Source organism: Stegodyphus dumicola, chromosome X2 (genome assembly GCF_044657685.1).
Source record: "Stegodyphus dumicola isolate Sdum_Otavi_A_Nest chromosome X2, ASM4465768v1".
In the NCBI taxonomy this organism is placed as follows: Eukaryota; Metazoa; Arthropoda; class Arachnida; order Araneae; family Eresidae; genus Stegodyphus; species Stegodyphus dumicola.
In genome coordinates this window covers 17861651-17873754 of record NC_140781.1, presented here as the reverse complement: position 1 = coordinate 17873754, position 12104 = coordinate 17861651, and the positions used below count along the sequence as shown (strand labels likewise).

The 12104-nt window shown below is 27.0% G+C and overlaps 1 protein-coding gene across 1 annotated transcript in view; it reads left to right on the top strand.

Annotated features, from left to right (window-relative positions):
* Positions 1–12104, top strand: part of LOC146992693 (homeobox-containing protein 1-like) — a 120860-nt gene that overhangs the window by 59006 nt on the left and 49750 nt on the right. Inside the window, exon 2 of the mRNA XM_085809390.1 lies at positions 1998–2203. Within this exon, the coding sequence (XP_085665516.1) occupies positions 1998–2203 (206 nt within the window). The remainder of the gene's footprint in view (positions 1–1997; positions 2204–12104) is intronic.

Here is a 12104-nt window from a genome sequence, read left to right as displayed (position 1 = left end):
CATGCACTATGACATGCCATGTGCAGGGATTGTTACAACCTCAGTTTTTATTGTTTTATGAGCACTGTAATTTAAAGTTTCCTAGCTGCATTGATTCATTTTTTAGGTATCATATACATACAATGTTATATATGGGTATAAAACTAATGTAAGTAGTAATTTCAGTACAGTTAATGAAAGAACTGTTGTTACAACATTGTACATCATGTCCATGGTCAGCAGTTAATAATTATTTAATAGCCCTCCAGGTGATTCTACAAGTCAACTCTAATATTGGAAAGAAGCCTATGATAGCCATCATGGATGTCATTAACTTTATGTGCTTCATTTCTTATTAAGCCAATCATATATATACTATCATATGTGGAATAGTTGTCGCTGTAAAGATCATACCTTCATATCCGTGGTCAAAGGAAAACCAGGTGAGAATAATGTAATAATTATTTATAATTATTAACATATAGTATTGGTTGTGAACATTTTAATTTTGTAACATTCTGTTTGTAACCCCAAGTTGCATGCTTTAATAACAAACAAAAAAAAAAAAAAAAAAGCATTTCTGTGGAGATCATGTCTGTGAAAAAAAAGTATGCCCATGGACAAGACATGAAACAACAACCATGATAAAAGTTAAATATTCATAGTTTACATAATTCTGAAATTACTAAACACCTTAAACTGTAAATTTAGTTGAAATTGTAAGGTGTTCTTAGGAAAACGTAACACATAATAATATATGGTTTACTAGGTGATTTTTAATCATATTAAATGCATTCATATTTAATTAGATGTATCTTATTTTCACTTCACAAAAATTATCTTGTCCTGATAAAATAAAATTATTTAAATGCTTTTTTAAGACTTTAAATGTTACATAATATTCTAAACTGCTGCTGAAAATTTGTTACACTTTTGTTTATGATAAACATAAGCAAACAAAATGTTTCAGTAACAGTTAATTAAAAAAAAATAGGCTCATTGCTACCCTTACCCTTGTTAAACAGATAGTTTTCTATAGGCATTTAATTAGAAATTAGACTGTTAAGCATTTCTAGCTCTCGTTTTAATAATCATTAACAATCTCAATGTTCTCAAGACTATATACAGTAAGATTTATTAGTAACATTAAGTTATTAATGTTTTCAATTAGCCATCTTTTTATCTAACTTGTATAAAATAACCCTTTTCAATTTATTTTTCACTATATAAATCTATTTATGACACTATATAATGTAATTTATGGCTGATAAAAAAGAAGCATGTTTGCATTTTGCAAATTTCTTAAATATTAGTTTTAGATTAATTTAATAAATGACCAAATCATAATTACAGTTTTGGTTTTCAATACTATTTGATAAATGCCATGTGTTATATAGACTAATTCAGTCTTCTGAGTTAAGTTTAATTGATAGTAAAAACATGTTATTTAGAAAGTGTTGCTGTGTATTAATATGTAACCTGTATTAATTTATGCAAGCTGATAACACTTTTACTTGCACTCACTTTTAAAAAATAATAATTTAGTAAATGCATGTGATATCATCAAGTATCATATTCACAAGTTAATAAGCTCTAAGGTGTGAAAAATCTAAATTGCTAAGTAAACTCATTATGTTGTTTTTTCTTTCAATAGAAATTTTGCATTTTGTGAAGAATGACCCATATCTATATTTTTGCAAGCTAACAGCCATGCAAAACATTATATGTAAACATTTCTGTCTTGAACAAAATGCAAAATCTGAGCTGTACCCATCAGACAATATAATTCTGCTATATTCTTGTCTTTCATCATACAGTTAGATGATAACAAAACTTGTATAATAAACTGTAATACATTTTCGTATGGAATATATTTCAGTTCCTTAAAAAATAAGTTTATGAAAATATTTCATTGTTTAGTACAATTTATGTTTCTATTTAAATCTGCTATGTAATATTTTAGTATTTTACATGTCTTTTTCTATTTAATAGTGGTAATACTTATATTTAATTTTTAGGAAGGGTGATATGGCAGTCCTGGCTGAAATTCGAAATTTTGTGATGGCTTACAATATAAAACAGACTCTAATAGCTGAGATGACTAAAATGAGTCAACCTTATGTTAGTCGGTTTTTTCGTGGTGATATTCAGGATATGCCCGATCGCACAAAAAATGTATTTTTCATGTGGTATTTAACCTGCAAAAATAATCCTTTAAAATTAGGTGAGTCATTTAAGCTAAGTTATTATTTAAGCAATCTCCTGCAAGTTTTTCATTTTGGTAGTTTTTAAATTATGTATTTTAAGGATTTGTAGGCAGGGCTTAATTTTTAAAATTGGAAGTGCCAAAGCGTTAGAGGAGGCTTTTGGAAAAGCTGAACAAATAGAAGGAATAAGATTTTAATTAATAATTAAAGAGATCAATAAATATTAATAAATTAGTTTAAATTAATGGCAAACAGTTTAAAAACAAATTGCTGATCAGAGCTGATCTTATTTGGAATTTCAGTTTGAATTATAATTTCTCTCAAAAGATGAAAAGTACCAGAATCATGCTTTAGTTGACTTTGGCCCTGTTTAAGCCCTGTTTATATGAAACTGAAAATTTTCATGAAGACATGTGTATATATTATGTTGTAATGTTATAAGTAACTGATTACTCTTGGCTTATTTTTATGCTGATTATAATTTTATTCTGTGAGTTATTCATTTCATGGCCTGGTTTTCTCATTCACTAAACTTTGTTTGTCAGAAATGTGGCTTCAAAATATTTTAAAACATTTTTAATTTATAAATAATAATATAGGAAGTAGATGGTTTATTGGAGATATTGGAAATCTTTCTTTACAATAATTATGTATGTTGTATAATGACTGGAAGTAAGAGTAAATGAAAAGTCACATTTAGTTTTATTTTTTGTTTGGTTTAGACATTTCTCTTTAAATTACCATTTTCTGTTTTGATTTTGAAGGCAGCCATAGAGTTAACTTTGTTCTGGTACAATTATACCCACTTTAATATTGTAACGAATTTTGTATATATAAAAACTGTTAGTGAAATTGTAATGTTTTTTTATGTAATGTAACATGAAATGTTTGGAAAAGACGAAGCTGTGCCGGAAAAATAAGATTACAGGGGCAAGTCATTAAACATTGAGTAAATATGGCTATCTCGCTAAATTGGCGTTGGTTTTGACAACTAATTTTTATCCCCAAATTTGGCGAGAAATCGTCAAAAGTCGCCAAACTAGGAGCCTATTTGGTTTGGTGGCATTTTGGTCTGCCCCCTGTATAACTCTAATTGGTATTGTAATTGAATAAATGTGAGTGATCCCTATAGGTAACTGTAACCGTATCCGGCCCTCATATGCCTTCCAGTAGTTTTGAGAAGTGGAAGGTACTAGAGATTTCTCAACAGCCAAAGGAAAACTACCCAGGCTGCATGCATTCGAAAATTGCATGCCACCTGGGTATTTTGTGCAGTATACGAATGGCCCTGTGTATAAAAAACGTAAAACTTGAACATAAAAATATCATGAAAAGCGTCCAGGAAAAAACAGTAAATATTTATGTGTCTTTTTTCCGTTACAATATACGTAAAATTTAGATATACTCATACAAATCATCGCATTTTATTCGCAGTTTTTACATACAATATACGTACATTTTAAGGATTTACGTATATTTTTGGTGAAAATTTATGTATATTTACTGCATAGACGTAAATCTTCCTAATTTTTTACTTTGTATACTTTTAGTGAAAATTTACGTAATGAGCATTTTTTTTTTTTTTTTTTTTTTTTTTTTTGTTATTATTTTTCACAAATGAGAAATTTGCATAAATTTTTCCAATTTTTCTAGTATGCATATAATTAGGAATAATTTGGGTAAAAAATTCATTTTTAATGAATTCTAGATTTATTTTCGCAGGTTATTTAATACAATATTTTCATCATTAGATGCAGATAATATATGCACATTACGCATGTAAAAACACCATTTAAACACATTTGATTTTCATAGAACGGTACTTTTATTTACATAGCAAGAAATTAGAATACATATACCAGACATAATTAGACTTTAGAATGTTAAACACATCCCATCCACATTTTTGCCCTGCAGGTGAAAATTTCCAATTTGTTAAATATGATAAACTAAAACTAAGAAACCAAAAAAGTTGTTCATTAAGTAAATACGTTTTCTAAAAATATTTGAATTTAGTGTTGTAGAATTACTGAAATGGAAGATAGAAATAATTTTAAAGTCATTGAAAAATATAAATTTTTATTTAAAAAATTCATATTTATTATTATGTATTGAATGATCAAATAACTAAGGAAATTTTTAAAAAAATTAGTTTTATATGTTTTACTTAAAAACATATAAAAGTTTTTAAATGTTGCTAAAAACTTTATTAAAAACTAATGACTAAAATAGTTTTAGTACTATTATTTACTAAAAACTTATTCTTTTAAGTGTTACTAAAAAAATAAAAGTAATAAGAGACACCTCCTTTCTTTTTTTCTGATTACAACTTCTGTTTAATGCACATTAAAAAAAATATACTTGTAGTTTTGACAGAGACACTACCTATGTATCAATCCCTAGGAAATTTCTTATTTATTAATGACCATTTTATTTTAGTATTTATTTTTTTGGTTAATTTAATGTTTCACAGCTAATGGTGTTTCCAAGCTATAGCAAAATTCACTAGAATTCTTTTTTTTTTTTTTTTTTTTTTTTTTTTTTTTGTCATTTTGAAAGAATTTTTGTTGAGCAAATGCCTTACTACTATAAATAGTATTTTGGCCATTGAAAAATAATATGTACTAATTGGTGTAGTGTCAGTGTCTAAAATTGTGTTTTGATATGTCTCATGTAAATTGAAATCCAGTTTAAATCAATAATAACAAAGAATATATAAATTAGAAATAGTGACTGCCTTAAAGGGAAAAAAAAAAAAAAAAAAAAAGCTTTTAATGTTATTATTCAGAGAAAAGTCAATAGATTTTAAAAGCCATTCAGTGTAAACTAAAATGCACCTTACACTCATTTTTAACTTGGAAGGAAGGAGTGATTCTCTTTTCAGTTCAACGTCAATAATAATAGTAATAATTCTAAAGTTTATTATGCCATTTGCATTTCTGTTCAATTAAATTTTATTTTAGATACCTTAATGTAAAAAATTATTATAAATAGACAATTTCATGTTTAATGAATGGATAGGGTTAATTTTTTAAAAACATAATGACATGTGTTATGATTTCAGTGTTATTTCTGAAGCTTTCAGAAAGAATGAATTATAATTAATGATTGATTGTTCATCTGTTAAATATGTTTGTAGCTTTTTACAATTGTTATCAAAATGAAGAAGCCATGATATTAATACACGTTATTTTAATTATTCAATTTTACATTAAATTTCAAAATTGTACAAGTCTTCACAAAAATATAAAAGCAACAGAAAAACAAATTCATTTTTCCAAATTCAGCATCTGAAATATAATTGAAGACAAAAATTGGTAAAATGAACATTACCAAAATATTTATGAAAATTAATAAATATTGAAAACTGCTACATATGGTTTTCTTTTTTAAATTTCAGTAACACCGAAACAGTAACACTAGAAAATGAATTTAATCTTTATGCTACATACGCCAATAAATAATACTTTGATATAACTTGTCACCTTTCATAAAAATGTATGTAATAATTACTTAACAACAAGAAGTCACTTTCTCACTGTCAAATAGAGTAGAAATAAAACATTCATTTTTATTTAATATCATGAATTATATTATAAACGAAAAAATTAATAGTGTGCCCTAAAATATCTTCCACATAATGCTTGCTTTAACATTAATTTCTCTATTCTTTTATTCTGAGCATATTTTAGATGCTTATTTAAAGATTACCTTAACACTCAGACAGCATCTTCAATAGCTGAGAAAAAACAGATTCATAATGGTGCCAACACCTTTATGCAAATCGGCTACTGTTTAAAATACGGAAATTTTCATAAATGTGCCATTAAAAAAAGGTTTTCCTACCCTTATGAAGGCCAGTTTGTAACTTGTAAAAAGCAACCTTCATATGTTTGCTACCTGGGTAGCAGATGTTTGAATTAACTTGTTTTGCTATGCAGATTAGCAAAATAAATGAAAAATTTACTTACATTATGGACATAAAGGTGGACACCAGGAAGACAGCTTTTTGTATATATTAGAAAATAATTTACGTAAGGATACAAAGCCCAAGGTACAATTATGAAGATTTTTATAATTGTGACATTTTGAACGTGGGTTGACTCAAAGTATTGCCATCATTATGAAGCATTTCTCCAATAGTAAATGGTATTTACATGACACCATTTGCTATTCTATGCTCTATGCAACAACAGTTATCAAATCCTTAATTATATATAATAATGTCAGAGATATGCCCTTTTATATGACTGAAATTACACTTAATCTGTAATATTTTCACAAGACAGGATTACTTTGTAATACAGAAAGATACATTAAATCAATCTGAGTATATAGAGTAGAAATGAGCAAATTTAAAAAAAAAAAAAAAAAAAAAAAAAAAAAAAAAAAAAGAATGTTTTTTTAACTTCATTTGATAATACTTAAATATTAACAAATTATTTTAAACTACATTAATTAACCTATTGAACAGAGCCAAAGAGAAACATTTCACTTAGCATCATGATCATTTTACAAAATAAGTTTTTTTACAAACACACTTAACATGCGGTTCTCCATATTACATGAAAAGCATGAACAGGAAACATTTTGTTTGACTTAATTTTTAGACAAGCAAATGTTTCCTGTTTTTGAAATTGGCCTATAATACATTAGAACAAAAAGAATACCTTATAAATATACATACTGTGGTTTAGAATTTTTTCTAAATATGTTATGCTCAAGTTTTACAGATATAAGAGAGAGAATTATTTTAATTAAATGCAAGGAGAGGTATGTACTTAATTAGAAGCATGACCAAAAGCTCATTTTGCTTTGTAATGATCTAGAATCAAATATGAAAGCAAAGTGTAAGATCTTCATTTACTAAAATAATTTAAGGATAAAGAACTTAATATAAATCAAAGGATCTTTAAAACTGCTATAGTTAAAAGCATAGAAACTAAAATTAATTTTCAGTTTCAAGTTAAATTAGCTTAAGGGGGAGTTCATTCTTACTTTGCAAAAATATTAGTGCAAAATTATAATAAAATTTTACACCTAAGACGTGCCAGACCTGCTTGCTTAAAAACTTAACTTACAAGGTTAAACAGAATGCAAATTCAAGAGCCTAATACTGTTTGAGCTAATACAAATTGATGATCTAGTACATGAAAATGATTAAAACATTCTGACTGTTTGATTTAAAAGTTAAAAATATTATAAATTACTACATTGGCGATGTTTTGTGGTTAACATTTGTTAACATTATCTTTTACATTTTAAACATTATCTTTTGTTTATTTTATATAAGTATTAGAAAACCTGTTTAATACAGGAAATTTTATGCATTAAATTATTAGTAATATATATGACTATTTTACACATTTCAGTAAACTGGAAACCAATAAACATTTAAAAATATTCTCAGAAAATTCCTCCCCAGAATCAGAATACATATCTTTAATTAAGATAACAATGGCATATCAGTTTGCAATATAAAATATTCTATGTCTACATTCATGAGCATTCTCAGCAAAATAAGAAAACAGAAAGGTGAATTAACAATAAAATTATAAATTCTCAAAAAAAGGTTGCTGCTCTTACTATGTAAATTTCCTGTACTGGCAAAATAAAAATTGTCATTTCACTTGCAGGAAACATTTGCTGTAAACTTTGCATATAAATAATCCACTGAAAAAATTCAATCGGGGCTTAACTATTTTCTTTATTAACCACTTGCGCTAAAAAGACGTGCTGTGCACGTCGAGATGCTGTTGTCTCAAACCATGAGTGACGTGAACACCACGTCAATAGGCATTTATCGCAAAAATGAAAATAACGGGGTGCACATGTCGCCTAAAAGTGAGATTGTTTATTTCTCGAGTTACAGCTCTGGATTGCACTCACAGACACGGAGCGGCATAAATGAGACACTTTATTGCTTGTTATATTGTAGCACATGGCACTGCAACCGTGAAGTTTAGTCGTAATGCAAGTGGTTAAATAAATGAAAAATTCCCATGTATTACTAATTTATGATCCACATGAAGCTTCTTCTTCTACCATTTGAGACAGCTATTTCAAAAAGCTCATTTATGTAAAAATGATAAAATTTATTAGATACCCAAAACATAATTAATTCTATGTATGCATTTGCATACACATACTTAAAATGAATTAAACACGCAACATTTTAAATGAAACAATGTCAGTAAAATTATACATTTTAATAGCTAATAGCAATTACCAAATTTTAGCGTAACATATTAACTTTAATCAATTCTTAATTAGCAAGATGGCTCAATTAAGGCAAATCATGATAGAAATCTTCCTAGTGGAATACTTTTATGAAGAATATATTTAAAAGTATCTAATCATGTTTACGTTACACATGGCAGAAACAGAGAAAACACCATGCAGCTGAACTATTTATGATGATTAGAAGTTGTCAAAGTACCAGTTCTAGGAGGAACTATTTGGGTGCAAAGGAGCTTTTCAGTTTAAAATAGAATATAAGCTTATAGTACATATTTGGTAATTTTTGCATTCTAGTATAATTATTAGAAACAGACTTAAGTAATACTATATTTCCCCTCTTCTCCTTAATTTTTTGAGCATATTATTTAGGAACTGACTTATGGTAACACTGTATACACAAATACCAAATTATTTGTTTATGTAATATGAGTATTGCTGAAAGTGATAAGCTCTTTAAAATACATAATATATATTAGTGAAGAAGGGGATGGAATATGTAAGTAAATATGATAAGTAAAGAGAATGGTAATGAGGGCTGTAATCTCAGAATAATACAAATGATAAATTAGACTACAGTAATAATAACTAAAAAAGGAAATTTTATTTGAAGTTATTTTGTAACTCGTAGAAAGACAGACAGTATTTCCAACTTATTAAAGTCAATTAGATTCCACCTTTATCATTTTTAACTAATATTTTACATTTTTCTTATAGTTTTCATAAATTTACTATTATAAGAATGGTAAAATTTATCTGTAAAAGAATATTAAGGTTAACTGGGCTAATGTAGAATAGAAAATTACCGTGCAACGTATCCAACATGACTTCGTGGCTGTACATAATAGTACAGTAGAATTCCAGAAATCTGCAAAGCTTGGGACCAGAGGTTGTGCAGATTTTAGGATTTTGTGGATTTCAGGACAAAAAAGATAAAGCATAATATTTGGACTAAACATGTAAAATGAATAAGGCATATTAGATACATTTAATTAAATTATTATATACATTATTGCAATAATTTATTATATGCATTAAATTATTATTACATATAAAAATTGATTACATTATTGATTGTATTTTATGTACACAGCATCGAGTTTTGCCGATTTCGCCTCATGCAAAGATTTCCGGTTTCGGATTCTTCTGTTAGAATCACTGTTGCTGTAAAATTTCAACAGCTTTTCTTTATTTTTCCGTATATCATACACAATCGTGTCGCAATTCCATACCATTCTGCTATAAATCGAGGAGTAGCACCTGCTTCCATCTTTTGCAGAATTTGCACTTTTGCATTACCGTCAATGCAACGTGTTTACGTTCTTCAACATTGCAAGCACTAAAATCACGAGTGCCTTTCTTATCTGTCATTGTATTAAAAAGGGCTGAAATTTAAAATATTCTTAATTTATCCACAAAATATCCAGATTAAAAAAAAGGCAGCACTAAACAATCTCGTGAAATAAAATAACAAAGCTCAGAAAATACAACAACGTGAATCGTGAACTTGAACAAAGAGTTGAGTGAATCATCTGTTTTTTTTTATCTCGATGCAGATTAGAAGGGAAAAAACTTTTCTTATTTATTTTACCTTATTTTTTTTTACTTTTTTATATCAATAATTTGGTATTTCCATTTTGACTGATTACTATTCGGTAATTATGACGTCATTATTCGGTAAGTATTTTTTTCTTCGATATTTCGTACTCAATGTTGCAGTTTCAGGAACCTATAAATTGAATGTTTTATATTCTGAGAAGCAATGTGGGTTTCGGGTCGGCGAATTTTTGGTATTTGACTGTATTATCCAAAACTTTCTTTGCTTCATTCTCTAGAAAAAGTTTTAAATTATTTTACTTACGCAAAAAATTTATATTTGTTATAGCAAAATATCATTAACTCAAATTACCAGATCTGAATGCAAATCTAGTCTTACTCCATTCTTGAACACTAGTTTATTATTTTCAATTTAAATAATAAATACAGCTTTTAGCTACTTTTTTAATTTAATTTTTTTTTCCTTCTAAAGAATAACCATGCATAATATTTTTACAAAATAAACAATACTTAAAGCATGCATATGCCACATATTTAGTACAAATAGTTCATTCGAGTTCTGTTGCAATACATGAATTTATAGGATTAACATTAATCAGAGTTTTATTAGAATTCTTAGATGATGAGAATTTCATCTTAATTATCCAAAAATTCAGTTTTCTTATATTTCTGAGTCTGAAATGTTTTATTTCCTACTGAAACTATATCAGTAGAATCTAATTTATATTATCCCCCTCTGTTACCTGAGCGTTTTTTACAACCTTTTCAATTGCTACTATTCCTTGGAAAACTAATGCTATATGATACATATATTTTCTAAATGTGAAAATTTTAAATTAGCTTAGAAACTGTAATCATTCTTAAAAAGTTTGATTCATGTGCATGTTAGATCAATAAAATAACTTTCCTGTATTAATTTAGAAGTCAAACAACAAAAATCAGCATTATATTTTCAAATTTTCGTAGGACTAGTTTCGATGGTTCGGTAGAAGTCAAACAACAAAAATCAGCATTGTACTTTCAAATTTTCACAGGACTAGTTTCAGTGGTTCAGTGAAACCATCGAAACTAGTCCTGTGAAAATTTGAAAATACAACGCTGATTTTTGTTGTTTGACTTCTAAATTAATACTTGTTCGCCGTGTTATTGTATCTTAATTAACTGTGTGAAAGCAATATTCCATTCAACAACATGATTTTACATATTGTCAACATATATCAAGTGAAAATTTCCTGAAATGTTTTAATTTTTGGAATCTCGTACTGCACTATTAATGCTTAGTGAAATACTATGAGGAAAATTGTTTGGTTACATTATTTACATTTCATAATCAATATATTAGTAGAAAATAAAGCATTTCTTAGCTTATTAGAATTTACTTCTGTTACATTCATAAAGAAATAGTATTAATTCAAAGAAACATACCATTGTGATTTCAATCCCAATTTGTCTCATTGATGGTCTGGTAGACTGGACATCCTGTATACTACAACTCAGCAAGGCACTGACTCACCAGACTGTAATATTTTTATTTTTTTTTTAATTCACAAGGGAAAAAACAACAAAAATATCAGCAATTTCTTGATTTTATACAAGCATTTCTGTACATTTACAATTTTCATTTTTAATACATGATTTAATAAAATGTAATTCATATAATTTAAGGTATTTTAGATAAAACACTAACTTTTGAATAAATATTTTCATGCAATTATAATGATCATTATCATCATAAAGTTTTGACTTGGAATATTATGTGTAGAGAAACCTGAAGCTAGAGTAAATAGTAATAAATCTATTAATTTATTTAAAACTGAAAGGAAAGCAAGCATTCTTACTTGAATTAATTTCTTTCTTTAATTATGGTAGATGATTTGAAACAACAAAAATCATACAAACTAAACGAAAAGGAAAGCATTCATGAAGGACTTAAAGAAAACTTTATATATTTCAGTAATTACAAGTGCATGAAAATTCAGTATAAAAAACTGAACACGGATATGGAAGAAAAGTACCTGTGTTTTATCACATAAAATTTCATTTTTTAACAGCATAGTATCTCGGAGTTAAAGATTATATATTAAAGCAAATTTATAAAATCTAAATTCAAAAATAAAATTTTTT